The sequence below is a fragment of the Pleurodeles waltl genome, chromosome 4_1 (genome assembly GCF_031143425.1).
Source record: "Pleurodeles waltl isolate 20211129_DDA chromosome 4_1, aPleWal1.hap1.20221129, whole genome shotgun sequence".
In the NCBI taxonomy this organism is placed as follows: domain Eukaryota; kingdom Metazoa; phylum Chordata; class Amphibia; order Caudata; family Salamandridae; genus Pleurodeles; species Pleurodeles waltl.
In genome coordinates, this window is record NC_090442.1 from 917,700,432 (window position 1) to 917,720,097 (window position 19,666).

The 19,666-nt window shown below is 45.3% G+C and overlaps 1 protein-coding gene across 1 annotated transcript in view; it reads left to right on the top strand.

Annotated features, from left to right (window-relative positions):
- PMPCB (peptidase, mitochondrial processing subunit beta) overlaps nucleotides 1-19,666 on the top strand; it is a 221,121-nt gene that overhangs the window by 10,416 nt on the left and 191,039 nt on the right. The window contains exon 2 of the mRNA XM_069229689.1: nucleotides 3,733-3,876. Coding sequence (XP_069085790.1) covers nucleotides 3,733-3,876 — 144 coding nt within the window. The remainder of the gene's footprint in view (nucleotides 1-3,732; nucleotides 3,877-19,666) is intronic.

The window sequence follows — 19,666 nt, forward strand, 5'->3', positions numbered from 1 at the left end:
GCAAGAAAAGTCCAGTTGGGAGTTTACAGCTGCTACTAGCTCTAACTCAGAGAAATGCGAGACCCGTTGCATTGCAAATGCTTGTTTTTATTCTTTCTGCAAATATCATAGGGATTCAGACACATTTAATGGTCTGTGTACACGCGCTGATAGCTGTAATGATGCAGCTACTTGTGATTTGTGGCATGCCATCAGCAGATACTGGCATGACCATTGCCTTAAGTAGCTCTACATGCTTTTGCTGGAACCACGCTGTCAGATTTGCTTGCAAGTCAAGCCACTTCTTAGGCTCAGTTTCTTGGCATAGGTGACTCAGGGTAGGGCCTGACTCTGAGGACTAGCATTGTTGACGTTACAAAGCATGATGCTATACAAAGCTTTGGCTGTACGTCCGCTAATGTGGCTGTACTACTTTTAATGAATTCTTTACGTATAAAATCTTCCAACACCTGTGATCGGATTTAAGCACAAAAGTTAAGTTCTGAAGGTAATTCCTACAGTTAATCATGAGCAGAATATATGCTGTCACTCTGCCAATCTCGTTCATTGATCCTGACACTATTTTACAGGAAGGGCAGATCGTCTCCACAGGAATTGTGATAATTCTCAATATCACTTAAGTCTTTTCTCTATTTTGGGTAACAATAAAGATTCTGTCTGCTCTTTCTGCCTGATCGTACTTGCCAGTCCACCAAAACCCATGCTTGAAAAGCATCATTGTTAATGATTCCAAGAGGCAGGCAACTCAGTTTAGTTGCACAATCCTATGTTTTCCCCTCAGTGGGACACACTTGCCCAATGTAGAAGAAATTCACTTCCATTGATAGTTCCCAGAATGGTCTCTTGCTTTCCTCCACCACAGTGTTTTCTCGTCTAGTAAGCTAGAACGCTAGATGCCACCGACTTGAAAGACTTAAAAGTGCTGACTTGTTTGTACCTCTTTGCGCACCCTTCCTTAGTAACACCAGGTAATAGCTACCACTAACCTTGCAACTAGGTGTTCATCTCCCTTGTGCTCTGATTTCTTGGAAACTGAGCAGCAGGCATTCTGGGTAGGAAATCTGCTACAGCTTTCATAACTCCTTGCATCTACTCCAATGAATAAATGAATCTTTTAAGTCACATGGATGACCTCCCTATTCTTGCTGTGGGCCTAGCCCTCCATAGCTAACTGGAAAAGAAGTGAGGGACTTGTGGACAAAGTTTTCCAGTTTGTGTAAAATAATTCCCATATACCTTCTAACAGTTAACTGTGAGTTCACTTGGGTTAGTGCTCTGGATGCAAAGGTGATTACATACTTAGTTCCTTGATACCATTAATAGGGACCAGGAATGATAATTCTATCACTGACATTAGTGGTGACCATTGTTGTTAAGCTTAGAACAAAGTTCTTTAAGGAAGGCAAATTACGAGTAGCATTTTTAATTGCTTACTAAACATTACCACTTTTATGCCTTATGTAGCTGCTAGTGGAAAACTTCAAATCTAGGATGTTAGATTATTCTTGACAAATGTCATTCCTATTTTGGTAGATTCAGGTAACATGCCATTGATATGATTGTCCTAACTGCATGTAGACCTAGGATTCCTTTTCTTGGTCAGCTAAAATATCATAGCCTTTGAGTCGTCATTGTTTTTACAGTCTATTTGTAGTGTTGATAACAGAATTTTTCTTATCTGAAGAACCATACTCAAATATAACTGTCAGCCACATAACATACAGCTTGTATTTGAGCTGGAGCTATTTTTTTAAGGAACACAATTTGACTATTTTGAGAATTTTGGAATGTTTGTGTACAAACTGAGACTCCCTAAAATGCCGCTTTGCTTTAGGCGGTTGGATGCTCAACAATTTTAAAAGATCATCATTGCATGCAATCTCATTCTTACCTAGTAGTTTTAGTACAATACTGAAGTTAAATACTACTAGCTGAAAGAAATAATTCAGTCTGAATGGACCTCTTTAAAATCAGTGTATTTATGATTTAGTAAAAACTTTCTGGAAAAAATATATTTTGGTATATTTTACAGTAAAATCACTACAATTGTATTTATGGAATAGGATCAACTGCAACCCACCTGTCTCAGTGGAATGTGGTTTGTCTTTTTATTGTCAAAGTACAAGAAGGGACCTCTACTTGCTGGTCGGTTAGAGAGCAGATATTGCCAATCGGGATTATTATGCCTCGCCTTCTTGTAAATGAGCATAGTTGCAGAAGCGGATTATAACAAGTGGAATATGACATCTACTCAAAATTCTAAATGGGTTTTCTGGTCATGCAGGGAACTACACTAAAGCCCTCATGCACAAGACAAGCTAGACTGTTTTTTTACCCTGCTAGTTTTTTCTTGGGCAGAAGGGTGTACATTATAAGTGTAAGCACTGAAAAGGTATTTAATGTACATTCAGAGCAGTGATGTAGGTGACCCATTCATGCTTGTGATCATTAGTATGTTGACTAGCTTAGGGGAATCGGGTACCCGGCCTATCACTGCCCAAAAGCCTTTTTTTTTTTTATATACTTTAGTTTTAAAGATGCTAAAAAAAATTATCTTTCAGTAGTGATCTGCCTAGGTTTTGAACAAGGCATGGCGTTTTCCCGCATACCGTTTGAGGACAGAAACAGGCACAGATTTTGCAGTATTTGTAAGACCTTATGTGACCGTGGACGCAGACCTAAATGTCATGCTTCCTGAACACCAACAGTGCATTCTAAGATTACTTTATTTGTGGTAATGTGTACCACTTCTTAGTATGAACTCAAAATGTATCTTCAGCAGCGTGTACAGAGCGCACTTTCCTGTACTCATGTAGCAGTGACTTTAATAACTGAGAAACATTCCCTTCAAGTGAGGCTAACTGATGGCTTGTGGGGGGGGGGGGGGTCAGTAAAGTGCTCCTAACAGTTTCAGGCCTGGACACTTATTGCTCAGAGGCATAAAGCATAGTTACCTTAATTTCAGGGTGCTATCCGGCCCAAACACCTAACATAGAAGCTGGCACAGGAGAGAAGAAGTGGTGTTAGAAGGAGTTTCTTAAATTCCTCTTCACTAAATCAGAGAGTATATTTTTCAAGGTAAGTTTATTTCAGGGCAGCCCTTTGCTCCACTAGTAACTTCACTGGGGCAGTTAAAGTGCATTTCTCTGCTAGGCAGGAGAGAGATATTTTTGAGCAACGTTACTCATAAAATGACATGGCAGTAGCTGCCAGATGTCTGCGTATGACACCACAAAAAGTCCTCTACAAAGAGCTCTTTTCTGTGTCACTGTAATTCTTGTAAAACATGTCTGTTCTTATTTTACCTTAAATTTCCATCCCTAACTGGATCACGCCTTTCCTGACTTGAATCCAGCATTTCCTAGGTCACATTAGTCTGAAACCTGCTTTCCTTTGGTTGAGCTCCACAGTGCCCAACTGCTGCCTACTTAGACAATGCTTTCCCTGTCTAAATACTTCAACATTAGCCCAGCTGAAAGCTCATGGACCACTCTGATTCTTTAACTGACACATGATTCTACGTAGACAGTGCATTTGCATTCTACTGGCTTTCAACTAAACAAACAATCTCATCTCTGAGCTTTTGGCCAATCATACTCTTGAGGCATGACCGATATGTTGTTGATCTTTATCCGTGACTGGTGACCCTTGTTAATTCTAAGTTTTTAATGCGGGTGTGCAAACAGAAACTCAGCTTTGTCAAAAATGTTTTTTTTTTTTTTTTTTTTTCAGCCATTCAAACTTGGATCAAGCAGATTCAGGGCCACCCATGTAGCAGAAGCTCAGGTATCTGTAAATGTTCCTGAGACAAAGGTAACCACACTACGGAATGGCTTACGAGTCGCCTCTGAAGACTCTGGTCTTTCAACATGCACAGTAAGTCCCAAGCTAATTGTTCATTTATGTATGTATCTGAATGGCTTAACCTTTACTTGCATTTCTTGTGCAGTTATTGAAGAGCAAGTCATTTACTCATTGTGCTTTGATGTAGCAGATAGGAGTGTTTTCATGTTAGTATACTGTTTACTGTCTTTATTTTGTTCATTATGTGACTATATCCTCTATCAGACCTCTTCTAGACTTTTGGATCCCAGGGTTAAATATGTATTTTTGGGTAGGGCATAAGTGTTCAACCCTGTGTATACTTTTAGTATACTTCTTATGGCTTAAAGCTATTTCATTTGTTGGTTGCAATGTCCTTTAAAAATTCTTGCTCGGTAGTGTTCAGTTCTGCCTCCTTTTTCTGTTTCAGAGCAGTGACCAACTACTGTATTATTCCACTGTGGTTTCTTTATCTGTTGCTGTGACGGACTATTTTTGTTATTACTTTGGTGCTCCCTTTTCACTGTGGGTGTCTTAGGCTGGTAACTGGCTGCTTTTTTATTGCACCATTCCTCCCACCTCCTCCCATGTCCCTGACATTAGTTTTGGCTTTATTCTAGTGCTGCTTCCATTTACCTCTGGCTCCTAAAATAAGCTTATTTTACAAAAGAAACACCCAGTCGTTTAGCTCACTGCTCATGAAAGCCACAATATGCCCTTTCTTGTAGAATGTAGCTAAACCTAGAAGCAATGATGTGAAACTTGCTTAGCCTTGCATTTCTCTCCAGGACCCCTCCCTGCCAGCACTGACAATATCGCACACTGGGCATTACTTATCTCCCTTATGGGGCCATAAATCTTCTTAGGCTGCTCTGCTATTCTTAACTTCATTAGAGCTTTGTTAAAATGAGAGGGCTTGCAAGACCTTTCATTCTGTTAAAATAATAAAGAAAATACTTTTCCAGCCTTATTTTCCAATTTCTGTTCAGACGTTTACAGAGCACGAGGTAGTGCATCTCTCCTCAAAGGCTTGTGATTTTTGATGTCAGTGGCTGTCAATGACCACCAAAACATGGCAGAAAAAGACAAAATTATGAGTCGGGTTGACCAGTTTATGTGGCAAGAAAAGTCCAGTTATAAATTTACAATGCCAATAGCTCGAACTCAATGAAAATGCAAGACTTATAGCATTACAAATACTTGTGTAGTTTGATAGTAGAGCAAGAGCACAACATTCCTTCACCCCCAGACCCCACCTTTCTCTTGCCCAGTTCCTTTAACGTGTACAGGTGAATGTTCTGGTGGTGCCTCACTAAGGATATAACTGCAGTGAAGTGGTCCACTACAAAACTACAAAAAATCTCACATCTGGGTTCCAACCAGAGTATAATGGGGTAGATAACTTTTGACATTTATTCAGGCATCTAAGACCTGATGTATAGTTTAAGTAGTTTAGTCAAATACATATACACCTGCCTACAACCAGCGGCCAGTGGGGTGCTACAAGAAGAGCTATAGAAGGGGGGGGGGGAAAGAGATATAAAACAACAAAAGACAAAGCAGCACCCGATGAAACCTCTCCCCTCCTTCCACATGCCCCCACCTCCTAGGGACTCATGCCGCTTGTGGTCAGTGCTCAAGCTGTGTCTGTTGTTGCTGTCAAAGTACCAGTGTCAGTGGGGTTCGGAATTACTCTTCTAGAAACACTGAGAATTCACAGTTTTTTAGGGCAAGTCAATTCCCTGAAGTCTTTGGACAGGAGTGTTGGTATAGTTTCTATAGATCCTGATAGGAGTCTCCTTGAGATGTTAACATTAAGGATAGCTGCTGCATTCCCAGGACGTGCCATAGTCGTTGAAGCCATGGTAAGTGTTTAGGGATTCTCTCTGTTCCCCACTGAGCCAGGACCGTCTGTTGAGCTACTCCCCGGAACAATGCTAATTTGATGGCCCCTGCGAGATTTGAGTGATGTGGAAGTCCCAAGATCGTGTATACTGGGAATCGAGGTAAAGTGGTATCTGTCATTCAGCACAGCTTCCAAAAAGTGTGTGATTTTAGGTCCGTTGTTTAGTATATGGAGAAGGGTGCCCGGTTGGCCGCATTGATGCCAGCTGTGTGGACTGCGTGTGGGGTTGCCCTTGTGTAATTGAATGAGTGTGAGCTACCACTAAGAGGTGATTTTAGTAGCTGTCTCTATGCTCACTGTGTAGCTAGCCATGTGATGCACTGTGTAACATATCTCACTCTATCCCTTAGGTGAGAGCTGTCTGCAAATTTCTAATTCCCGTTGTGTTTGGTTGGAGGCTTTTGGAGCTGGGAAGGCATGCGGAAGAATGCCATAGGGTTCATTTATGAGGTGCTTATCGCTAGATTTTGTTACAAGCCATCACTCATAGGTCGTCAATAGACGACCTGCAGTGGCCTGCTTGATGGGGTTAGTGAGCCAATGCCGCATCTGCATATAGAGTAGGCGTTGTGTCTTTGATAGGCCGTAAGATCCTCCCAGGCGGTCAAAAGGAATGGTTCCTCCTTCATCAAAAAATGTGGCCCATCGACCAGCAGCCGACTTCCTGCCACGGGCAAAATGTGATTTGGTCCATACCCTGGGTGAAGTCTGTGTTTTGCTGTGAGAGGTGAAGGAAATGTGGTTAGGCCCTTCCGTGTGGCTGTTGTATCCTACACATGAAGCACCAATTCTTTGTGGGGGAGGAGTAGAGGCACCTGGGCCTTTGCAGTCTCTCCAGGAATGGGACCTTACAAAGATGCATGCTCACAATAGCCTGGTCCATAAAAAGACAGTGGTTTTCTCATTCCCGCAGTGACAAATCTATCATGTCATGGAGTGTTTTGCTTTCACTGATGACCGAGCTGACAAAAATCTCTGGAATGCACTTCTCAGTTCAAAGAAGACATTTATTATTATTTTACCCTGAGGTTCCTAAAAAAGGAGTTTAGTAGACTGAAAGCACACGCTTAAAAATAGTCATAGCAATAAAAGGAAAATATACCAAAATGATTTTCAACTGCAATGTACACAGCAAATATACGTAGTTATGATTATGCAAAGCAAAGAATGAAGTAAAAATTAATCACCGTAGGGCCTGTCAGATGCTTCATCCTTCTCATGCCAGCAAGAAGATGACCCCGTTCAACTGCGAGAAAGAGATCTCCACCCTCACGGGACAAGTGTTGGGCATTTGACGTCTAATCCTGACCTAGGTCTCGGAATTCACCGCTACTGAGCAGGGCCATCTTTTTGCATCTTAAAGAACCGGAGAAGGGCTTTCTGGGAAAAAAAAAGTCCCATAAAAAAGAAATATTCAAACATGCTGGCTAATGGAGGTCACAGTTGAAAGAAACAGGTTGGAACTGACCAGTTTCCCAGATTCTGTCCCAAGCCCAAACCGTTCCCTGCCTGCACAAAAAAACATCAGTCTGGTACATTTTTATCGTGCTGACTACCTACCTCCTCCATATTATGTCCTAGCTCTTCGGTGAGAAAGAATACGAAAACAAGCACAGCTTACAATGTGAAATCATACGAACACATTTAACTTGGCAGTGTCTATGTCTAATGATACTATAAAGTCAATAGGCAGCAAAAACTGAATACATAATGTAGTCTGCAACTGGTGAACACTAGACAGCTAGTCCATGTGCAAAGTGGTGCAACACAAAGTCAGTGGTCAAAAACACATATTTCACTACACAGAGTTGTGGTGCCTGATAGTAGATTTGAAGATTCTGGATCCCCAGAGCCCCCTCTAGCGGTGGTCGGTGGCTCAGGTCCCTGGTCATCTGGGAGCACTTATCGGCCCACACAAAGTTGTAAAGGGTCCTCTACAGGGACTGAAGGGTTCCTGTGGGCAGAGCCACTGGGAGGATCTGGAAAAAGAACAGAATTCTCGGGAGGATTGTCATTTTGACGGTGGCTATTCTACCCAACCAGGAAAAGTGGGAAGGGTGCCATTGGGCTAAGTCCTTGACGACTTTTTGGAAAAGCTGCCCATAGATGAGTGCCGCAGTAGTGGCTACTGATTTTGCCAGTTGAATGCCTAGGTATATGATCGATTTCTCTGACCATTGTATGGGAAAGCAGCGAGAGAACTGCACTTCGTTGTCATGTGGGACTGTGAGGTTGAGGACCTGTGATTTGTGAATGTTGATGCGGAAGCCAGCTGTATCTCCGAAGACTCTTCCCTGAAAAAGGCCGGGAGAGACGTAAGGGGGTTATCAAGGGGGTTATCAGTGGCTATTGTTACATCTTCTGCGTAAAGACTAATGATGTGTTCTTCCCCTCCAAAGCGATCTCCAGTGATGTCTGAATTGTTGCGTATCCTTTCAGCAAATGGCTCCATATAAAGCGCAAACAATAGGAGAGACAAGGGGCAGCCCTGTCTTGTGCCCCGATTGATTGGGAATGTGGAGGAATTATGAGTGTTAAATCCCTGGGATAGCTGTAACAACTTAATATCCAGGAGCAAAACTGTTCCCTGAAGCCAAAGTGGTCTAGAGTCACCATCAGGTATGGCTAGTGTACGCGCTCAAACGCCTTTTGGCATCTGTGGCTAAGAGCATGATGTGTCGGGCGAAACGGTGTGCTTTACCTAGTAGATGGAGGAGTATTAGTATTGTCACTGCATTGCCTATGGAGTACAAAACCAGTTTGGTCGGAATCTTACCAGGCCTGGCATAAGCAGGTTCAGGCGAGCCGCTAGGATGCTCGTGAAGAAATTGAAGTCAAAGTTCAGGAGGAAGATGGATCTGTAAGACCTTTATTGACTCCTATTCTTGCCTGACTTAGGAAGAACTGTAATAGAGGCTTCAGTCATCTCCTGCATGATTGATGCAGGGTTTGTAAAAGAGTTAAACAGCTAGTCTGAATCGGGGCCAGAAGTGTGCAGAAGGTTTTGTAGAATTAAGTCGGAAGCCTGTCTCTGCTAGGAGATTTATGAGGCTTCAGTTGTGCTATAGCCAGTTCAGTTGCCTGGTCTATGGTAAGCAAGGATGTTGTCACCCCTTGGAGATACTGGGCGGAGGTGTGCTCTGGGAGGGATTGTGCCTCTTATAAATCTGCATAGAACCTCTTAAAGTGTACTGCTGAGTAACTACCTTTCGTGACAGTTTTCTCCCATTTTCTTCCTCGTGGGCCTCTACTTTGGTGACCTGTTGTTTGGCTCAGAGTCGGTTAGCTAGAAGTCTCCTGCATTCATTGCTTCCCAAGTAAAAGGTGTGCTTTAGGTGTAGGAGAGCATATTTGGCTCTATCCATATCTAGTCCTGCTAGGTGTTCTCTTGCTGCTTCCAGCTGTCACCAAACCCCTGGGGCGTCTGTACCTTAGTGAACCCACTCCAGCTCCCTCACCTGGGCCCGTAATACCCCTGTTTTTTCCCCTGCAGGTTTTATTGTCTTCTGAAGATATGGTTATGAATTCCCCCCCGGGTTACTACTTTCAACGTAGCCTATAATACTGTGTGTATCCGCCGTGTCATTGACTGCTATATAGGTTGTGAGTGCTTTCTGATTCTACCGTACTACTTCAGGTCTATGCAGAAGTGGTGTACTCAGGCTCCAGGGTTGATATGCAGTACACGTAGGGAGCAGGGCTAGTTCCACCACCAGTGCAGCATGATCCGACAGCAGTCAGGGCTCTATGTTCACTGAGCTAATCATGTCCAGTATTTCTTTGTCCCTAGGAAATGGCCCAATCATGCATATGTTTTATGTGCATGTGAGTAGAACGTGTAGATTCAAGTGTTTGGGTTGCCTGTTCTCCAGAGTTCCCTTAGGTCTAAGTCAGACAGCCATTTCACTGTCTCCTTAGACAGCCATTTCCATGCCTCTGTGCGAAACGGTCAATCTTGTTGTTGATGACAATATTAAAGTCTCCTCCTAGCAAGACCATCTTGCATTTAGAGTTCATTGCTTCTGCTATCGATCTACAAAGGAAGGATTCCTGGCCTTTGGTGAGGGCATATATGGAGCCCACTACAAAAGCCTGATCTCCAACTTCTACATGATATGCTAAGAGTCTTCTTCTGATTTCCGCTTAGCACCAATAACCCCACAGAATTTACTTGAGATTAATATCTCCACTCCTGCCTTCTTAGTGGGGCCATGAATGGTTGTGAAATAATCTGGATTGAGGCGGTGCGAATTGCTAGATGCTAAGTGAGTTTCTTAGAGTAAGCATATCTAAGCCCCTGTCTGCTCTAGATATAGTAGGAATGCCTTCCTTTTTACTGGGTTGTATAGCTCATTTAGGTGATGGAAATAATTTGCTATTTATCAAGAGAGGAATTCATAATGTATGTAAGTAATGGGAATCATGTGTCTCTTGGAGCCCCTGTGGAGTCCTAGGTAAAGCCTCAAGATGCTGTTACCAGATAATACAAGTGTTAATCTAGGTATTAGACCCAGTCGAAGGCATGAGTATCCTCCGATAACAAAGCACTGTCTGACCAACATAATAACAATAGTAGTAACCCTAGTAGACCAGGAGCCCGGGTTAGAGCTACTGGGTGTGCAGTGGAATCTCTGGGAATATGGGTTGTCCGTCTGGTGTCGTTCAATCATAGTCTTGCCTCTTCGGTTGGTGCCCCCTCCCCCCCCCCCCGCCCACCCTCCCTCACTCCAGTCCCCCCCAGCCTATGTTGTCGGGTAAGGCCCATATGAGACCTCAATTGTTGGATTCTTGTGCTATTTTCTCTCCCCTCTGAGTGACGGTCTACAGATCGGGTCAGAGATTCCAAGAAGAGGTGGTCCCTCTCCTCCATCTGGAACGTTTTGCAGGACCTGTATTCCCAAGGATAGGTGAGGCTGTTCCGTCTGTGTGAGCCCCAAGAGTTCTTGTGCGGCTGTGGGAGAGCAAATCTGGTGGAGCTTCCTGTCCCGTCAGAAGGAGTTTCCCCACGAGTAGGAGACATTTTGGTCTCTCAGAACAGGGTTTGCAGGATGGAAGTCTTTGCGCTTTTGTAGTATCGAGGCCGAGAGATCTTGGTAAAGCATCAGTATGACCTCAAAATCGAAGGGGATGCTGATCCTGAGCTTATTGTAAGATCTGTTCTTTCAATGGGAATTCATGCACGCAGGTTAGCATGTCAGCTGGATGGGCATTCCCGGATCGTGGGAGGCCAACCCTATGCTTGTGGTCCAGTTGAATGGTAGTGTCTGGTGATGCCTGTAAGATTTGAGCGAAGAGGGCTTTGATGTATGCTTCAACGTTCTCTTCCCCTGTTCCGGTTGGAGGTCCTCTAATGCGGATGTTTTTTTCCCTAGACCTGTTCTCCAGGTCTTCTGCATGTGCTTGTAAGTCTATTTGGTGGTCTCTTAGACGGAGGATTTCTTGCTGTAATTGTTCACTCTCCTCACTTTTGCTTGTATCTTAGTCCTCCAAATGTGATAATCATTCCCCAAGTTTGACATTGCCTTTGAGGACTGTTCTCAAGTCTTGAGAGAAGATATTTTTGACTGTTTAAAGGTCATCCCTGAGGGGTGCAAAAAGTTCTTCAAGGAAGGACTGGGTGACGGGGCCTTCAATTTCCTCGCTTTCTGGTGGTCTATCTTGGCTAGGGGTCGATAACCGCTGGGACCCATTGTCGGTTTCACCAGCATGTCTTTAAGGGTCTAGTCTTTTTTACTTTGCACATCTGCCATGCTCAGGGCTTGTGCTTATTCGTGGGCTAAACAGCGGATAAGGTTGTTAACACTTTCTTGGATTGGTCTCTGAGAAGGGGGCGTGTTTGTTGAGAGATTGGGCACCTGGGTTGTGTACGTGTCTCTGTAGTGGAGCTGCTCCGGATGCGCTCAGAGCCTGTAGACTGGTGGCTGTATTCTGATGAAGAGTTGCTTGCTATGATAGGTGCGCCTACTTGAGGTTGTCCTTTACTCCTATTTAGTACCCATAGCTAGTGTTTTCCCTTTCTCAAGACTACACAGGTGGTTAGTCCAGTCTGTGGGCCACTGTTGAAATTTCTGTGGTCAAATTTGGGGGCCAAGAGCCCAAAGGCTAGGACCCTTTCATTTCAAGAATGTAGAAGTGTGCGTACTTTGGGAAATCTGTACCAGTTATGTGCAGAGGGTAGGGCAGCCCTGGCTCCTATGGCTTTCGGTTTTCCTGTGGTGTCTCAGAGATTTACTCCAGGGGTGATTAATATGGCAGATGAGCTGATAAATAAGTGCAGCGCGTTGCACGCATGTCATACCCTGCTATGGAGCCGCAATATTTATTGATCTCATGAGTCCGGCTTGAGGCTGAAGGGTCCTCTGGCCTAGATAGAGTGTGTGGTGCAAATTGTGTTGTGAGGTACTATGTGGGAATGCGCACTGGAAAAGGCAGCGCAGGGCGGTTTGCTGTGTAATGGTGTGGCCCACAGCACTCAGCTCTTCAGGTGGGCTTTGAAATAAGTCTCTCCTTCCTTCATCGGGACTGTCCCAGGAAAGGGCCACCGTCCGCCTCTTTGTCTCCCTGATGCCTCTGCTCAGTTGATCACCCACTAGTCTCTGTTGGCTTTTAAGATCACCAGGGACACTAATCTGCCAAGCCCCAACCATCTGCTCTCCAGGGAGGGAGGCCAGCAAACAGGGGGACCCCGTGTCATCTGGGGCAAGCAGGGAGGCCATCCTGCCCCGTGGGTCAGGGTTGTAGCTGCTGGTGCTGTGCTAATTCTTTGCTGTCACCATAGGGAGGCGGGTGCCTGAGGCTTATCAGTTATGAGGGGATCGCAGCGCCTGGCTCACCTATGTTCTTTCAGTGAGGGTCAAGTGTAGGCCTGATCGCAGCTGCTAGTCCACCCCCTGTAGTGCCTTCTCCACTGTGATCCCACCCGCACCTCCCTCTGGGCTGATGCCGCAGGCAATGGGTTTGAGGAGACTCTTTGCTGCCCCAGTCTTCGGATGTCCCCCCCTGAAAAGAGGGCCGGTCAAGCTGCTCTGACACCCACGGTGATGGCGTTACAAGCAGTGCTGAACGAGCTTCACTATAGGTGCGCTGCTCTCGCCATCTTGAGACCACCATCTGCTGCTCCAGCGGATTATCTCCGGATTGCATGCAGCAGTCCCAAGGCCTCAGTGGTCAGGAGTTCACTCACGGGCAGTCTGGCTTGTGGAGGACCCGTTTTGGCTGCTATGTGAGGGGGGGATTGAGTCCAGGCCTGCTGGAGTTAGAGAGAGGACTGTAAACGCGTCCTACTTGCCCACCATTTTGGCCACACCCCTCTAAGGGGCTGATTTAGATTTTGGCAGATGGATCACTTCATCACAACGGTGACAAATATCCTGCCCACAGATATCCTGAAATATAAATCACATTGGTCACCATTGTGAGTGAGTGACCTATCTGCCAAAATCTAACTCTGGCCCTAAATCTTAAAATTCACAATCTTCTACTTTTTTGTCCATATAATCTGTATTATGAAATACTTGGAACTGCATTGCCAGACAGTGAAACAAAGTATCCCGTGTATGAATTTGGCTAGACAAATACTCACCTAACTGCTTCTACAGAGAATTTGGGTTGCACTACAAGTCCAACGTGTGTATGGTCAATTTATAGCCAATGCACAATAAGGGTGGCGTAATGTTAGTTTAAAGTCATGCTCAATTTTGCTGATGGATCTTTTCACAGGTCCACTAGTTGTGTCATTCAGCTACCTCTATGGCCATATGATTTACCATGCAAGGCTGGAACCGGACCTCTGGCAACCTCTGCAGAGAATTAAGACCTTTGTTAAGAAGGATTTAATTAAGGATGTCAAAGTTGACATGGGCATCTATCCAAACGATGAGGCTTTATTAGGCTTGTAAATCAGTGTCACTCTGCGGGGAGGCATTTGTCTTGAACTGAATGGGGCTATGAATGGCCGATAACTGAGAACCGTCCTTGTAGGAAGCTGGCCTGGTATGTGGTGGGTACCTAACGTACTTACTACTTATACCAGGTCTAGGTAACTCCTATTAGTGTAGTGTATGCAGTTTCTAGAAGCCAGGCTCTCTAGAGGTAGCTGTGGATAAGCAGCCAAGTCTTATCTAGGAGACATGCAAAGCTCTTGCAATACCACTATAGTTACACAGCACTTACACACATGAAAAAACACTCAGTGTTACAAAAATAAAGGTACTTTATTTTAGTGACACAATTACCAACAAGTACTAGAGAGGCAACCCTCCAGTAGGAGGTAAGTAACACACTAGATATGTACCCTAGTAATCAGCAATAGGCATAAATAGCAATAGAAAACAGTCCAAATAGCAATAGCCAATAGTGACCCTAGGGGGAGCCCAAACCATATACTAAAATAATGGAATGCAAATGCAGGAGCCCCACCTAGGTAAGTGGAATGTGTAGAGGGGAACTAGGAAAATCCAAAGGGAAGTACCACAGTGCCCCCCAGCGAACAGGAAGAAAGGAGTAATACTGGATTTCCCCAAACCACCCAGGCCACTCATATGCTCCAAGAGGCTCCTCCCCACCTTGGATTCAAGTTGACAGAACCCAGGACTCTCTGGAGGAGCTCTGGGCACCAACCCTGGGGTGGTGAGGGATAGGGAAGTGGTCATTCCCCTTGCCATTGTCCAGTTTCGCTCCAGAACAGGGTCAGAGGGTCCCTGAACTGGTGTAGACTGGTTTTATGCAAAGAGGGAACCAAAGGTGCCCTTCAAAGCATAACAGTGGCTTGGGGATGCTACCCCTCACAACCATGTAACACCTATTTCCAAAGGGAGAGGGTGTTACCCCCCTCTCCCAAAGGAAATCCTTTGTTCTGTCTTCCTATGCTTGAGCTGTTCAAGCAGCAGGAGGGCAGAAGCTTTTTTGAGGGTTGGCAGCAGCTTGGGCTGCCTGAAAAACCCCAGAAGGTTGGTAGGAGCAGTACTGGGGATCCTGTAATCATACTTCTAATACTAGCAACAATATTGGTGTATGATTCCAACAAGTTTGATTGCAAACATGCCTAAGTTCAGAGTTACCATTATGTTGCTGGACATAGGTAGTGACCTATGTCCAGTACACACACAAAATGGCATCCCTGCACTCACAAAGTCCAGGAAAATGGAACTGGAGTTCGTGGGGGGCATCTCTGCTAGTGCATGGGGTGCCCTCACACACAGGTACTTGCACCCTGCCCGCTGGGCTAGGAGGGCCTACCATAGGGGGTGACTTGCAGTGACCTGTAGTGAAAAGGGTGCATGCACCCTTCCACACAAGCTGCAATAGCCGGCCTGCAGATAAACTTTGGATGGGCTCCCCAGGAGTGGCATAATACATGCTGCAGCCCATGGGGATCCCCTGGTACCCCAATGCCATGGGTACCATATACTAGGGACTTACATGGGGGCACCAGTATGCCAAATGTGGGGTGTATGTGGTTCAAGTACCCATGTTTAAAAAACGAGAGCATAATCGCTGGGATCCTGGTTTGCAGGATCCCAGTGAACACAGTCAAACACACTGACAACGGCAGAAAATGGGGGTAACAATGCCAAAAAAGATGGCACTTTCTGGCAGTCCTCATTTTAATTTGATCATAGATCTAGGTTTACAAATATTTTGGAGGTTGCTAGGAAGGGTTTAGGGTTGATGACACAGGAGCTCACTCTTGTTTTTTTTTTTCTTGAAAAAAATGTGTGTGTATGTATATGTATGTATGTATGTATGTATGTGTATATATATATATATATATATATTTTAATCTGAGATTAAAATAACACATTTGAACTCTACTGTAGGCGCTAACCAAAGTGACGTTGGTCACTGGACTCTAGCATCCATTGTACATTAATGTCAACTTCAGAATCCATTGTCTAATGTTGCATGCAGTATGCTCTTGGAGCAGCATTCTCTGTAATTTCTGTTCATAGAATTGCAGCTCCATCAGGTTATTCAGTGTCTTTATTCACCATTCAGTTGAACAGTGCAAATGTCAGTACCACAGAGAGGTTGAGGCAAACCGTTTCCTTGTTGTCATTGGATTCTGCAGCAATATTATACATGACCTGTACACTTACCAAACCTAAAATGAAATGGCAATTGCTTGTAACAGCCACCCTCCACCCAGCTTGAATTAACCCTATTTATGTATATGTTGTGTAATGAAAAAGATCCTTCCTATTGTAAAGGAAAGTTTCAGTTCTATTTAGGAGTCAGAGGCGAGGATTTTGCTTAACCCTTTCTTCACTTACATTACAACAGCCATTTAATTGTACCTCCAACAAACCACATTTCCCATGAAACACTGGGAAATAGTAAAAACAAACAACAGACAATGCAGTCCAATAAGTCCACACATGGGTGTGGAATTCTATGTCAGGACGGGAGGCTTCTGATTATGCGTATCTCTATCAACACACAGCAACCAATACAAACAATAAAAACTAAAAACTACATTCGCCATAAACACAAGCCTCGTAATGACCCTCCAATCAGGCTCCACTATCTCGTATACAGCACAAAGCACGAAAAGCCTGTCCTCTTTCTTTGCTGCTTCGCACTAGAGATAAGTGCCTTTTTCTGTGTATTTTGTGTATTTCACTATTTTTTTATAGTGTTGACTTTGTGCTTCTATCCAGCGTGGCTGATTGCCTTCAAGTGCCGTTGTGGTTTTTCCTTCTATCGGCATTGCCGCGTTGCCAAGGAAATGGTCTTTCAGACCGCTTCAGAAACAGCCAGTGGGGGCCTCTGGGGAAGTGCGGCCTCTGCAGAACAGTCCGCTTTCTGTTGCTGCGTTTGCGCTTGTGCAAAACTCGAATCTTTCGGGTTTGCCAGCGCGCGATCGGCAGCCTTGGGAGGTGGAAGCCTGCTGACTCCGCAATCCTCTTCCTACGCCCATTGGGGGCTGCAACAATACAGTGAGAGCTTTGCTCATGGGGGTTTAAAGTGCCAGGCCCCCTCTCCTCTAATTGCTACCAATTTGGCTTCATTTAACTGGCAAAGGTCTGTTAGACCTTTTGACACCAGGGTTCCCCCCCCTTGCCCTTGCTGACTTATTTTTTATTTTTTTTACAGCACTATAATTGGGACCTCTCCTTGATATTTGCTTCAATTTGCCATCATGGCACATCAAGATGAATATTATGGAGAGTATACAGAAGACCAACACATGGAGGAACGCCTGGTTTAGGCTCTTGATTATCATGTGCAAGACTCTGTAAATAAGGTCTTGGTGAAGGCCTTGCGCCCTTTTGCTCAGCCTATATTTAATTTTGGCCGCAGGTGTTTTGGCGCAGGCTCGGGGAACCCCACCCCAAATGTGGTCGAAATAAATGAGCCTTGCCAGTCTGATTTGGACCCCTTTGAGCACACTATTAACACAGTGTTAAATGATCACGAATATGGCGCCTTTTTCGATCAGGGAACTGATCCAACAACGCAATCAGTACGCAATTCCTCGGACGCCTCTTCCACATCTGATTCTGAGAATAAGTTCTTTTCTGATAAGCGCAAAGGCAAAAAGCGCCATTATGAAAAATCTGACTACCCCCCCCCCCCCCCCCCCCCCCCCCCCTGGCGAAGAACCTGCTTTTTGATCCAGACAGTATCATTCATCCCAAATCATCAGAATGGACTCTGTGTCCGGAAGTGGCTGCTTATGTACAATCCAGACTCAGGAAGAGTTTTGAAAAAGACATTCGTAGTACTCTGCGTTCAGAGTGCCCTCGTCCATCTCTCGAGGGAGAGGTAGCGGAGACTCCTGAATTAGACCCACATATGATGACATTTCTTAAGAAATTCCCCCAAAGACCCGAAGAAGGTTTGTAGCCGGTTATCTTCGAACGCGGCTATGGACTCCTCCGACTGGCGCTGTTCGCGCGCGTCGGAGGAAAGAGACTGCCGTTCTTATGGCAACCGGGGGGCTGGCGCCTGCCCCATGACCCCGGACTTCCGGATCAAGGGGAGAGTAAAAATGGACAACGGACCACAGGAAGGGGAGGAGGAGAACGACGAGGACGCAAAGGAAGCAAAGGAGACGGCGGACACCGGAGCAGAACAACCAGAAGGAAGGCCTGGGAACTCCGACGTTCCCAGCGAGACAACGGATCCCGTGCAGGAGGAAAGCAACGAGGAGACGCACAAACACGTCACGTCCCAGGAGGGGCGTGGCTGGACAAGGTTTTTAAAGGACAGCGTGGCGAAACCCAGAAGAGCTGGGACAGAGGGGAGGAGGGCAGGGACGGTGAGGAGGGGTTGAGAGGGGAGCAGCTGGGAGGGGTTGAGAGGGGAGTAGCTGAGAGGAAACGGGAAGGTCAAGGGAGAAACCGGGAAAAGGATACTCAAAATAAAAGAAGCCTTTAATCCTAGCAATACCCTTTGGAGTTTGTAGGTTCAAGACGCTCTACTTGGGAAGCACAAAAAAAGGGTGACTGAGTAAACACCACCTGATACATTCTCATCTCTCTGCCTCTCCCCCTCTCTCCCCCCCTCTCTCCCCCCCTCTCTCCCCCCCTCTCTCTCCCCATCTCTCTCCCTCTCCCCCTCTCCCCCTCTCCCATACCTCCATCCCCTGACTTAACTTCCCTTTCGTTCCTTTTTCGGTACGCTTTGGGGAGTCTACCAGAGAATCATCGCCAGTCAAGAAGGGAGCCTAGGAGGAACAACAAGAGAGACATTACGGGAGAAGAACGCACCAATTTGATATTGTACAGAACTCCCAAATAAATTATCACCTCCACCCATTCGAGTCTCAGAGTCCTTCATACCACCAAACCCGCTGTAACAAGGTTATTGACAGGGCCTGCCGTGGATGCCAGGATAAACTTCTGGATATCTCTGGTCCTCTAACCAAAATCCTGGACCAAGCAGTACAGGCCAAAGAATAGCAAGAGCCCATTGACCCAAACACTTTGCTGGAATGGGCTCAAAGAGCCATTTGCCTGCTGGGCAATGCTAATTGTTCAATGTCCACTGAACGCAGGAAGTCTTTACTACGCATTGACCCAAAACTTGCAGAACTGGCTTCAGCGGATGCTGGGCCGGCTGCTTAAGGCCTTTTGTTCGGTGACAGGTTTGTCAAGGACCTTGGCAAATATGTCACTACCTTTTCAGCATTGGACAAGGCCCACACTTCAATTTAAAAAGTGTTTAACAGTGGCTTATTTCATAGGGCGGGACTTTTCAGAGGTCGTTCGTCAGGCCGTTTCTCCTCCCAGACCTCTCGTCCCTATCAGAGAAACCGTGGAGAATCCAATTACCAATCCAATTCCAACTTCTACCCAAACAGAAGTTGTGGTTACAGGGGTCGTAACCCCAGAGGACCTCACAGAGAAGGATATTATGGCCAGAATACCTCTCAAGCAGATAAATCTAATATCTTACAAGGACGTTGTTTTGGGGGAAAGAGCGAGTCTATTTGTTCAAAATTGGCTTTTGATTACTCAAGACGCTTGGGTGTTAAACACAATTTCAGGCTATCACCTAGAGTTTTATTCAGAGCCTCTTCAAACCGAGATACCGCCTCCTCTCAGTTTTTCCCAACAAGAGACACTTTTCATAGATCAGGAATTAGAGACCTTCCCCAAAAAGGCGCGATTGTTGAATCCTATCCTCACCCAAGAGGTTTTATAAGATATTTCTGGTTCAGAAGAAGGGAGAGAGGTCTCGTTTAGTTCTCAACCTGAGACATTTCAACTCCTGGATAGTTTATCGACACTTGAAGATGGAAGGTATCCATCTTCGCAGGGATCTTTTACGGGAAGGAGATTGGATGGTCCGTCTGGATCTCAAGAACTCGTATTTGACCATTCCAATATTTGCCCCACATCGCAGATTCCTCCAATTTCTTTGGAGAAACTGACGTTACGAGTTTTCTGCCCTACCTTTCGGCCTTTCTCCGTCCCCTTGGTGCTTCACAAA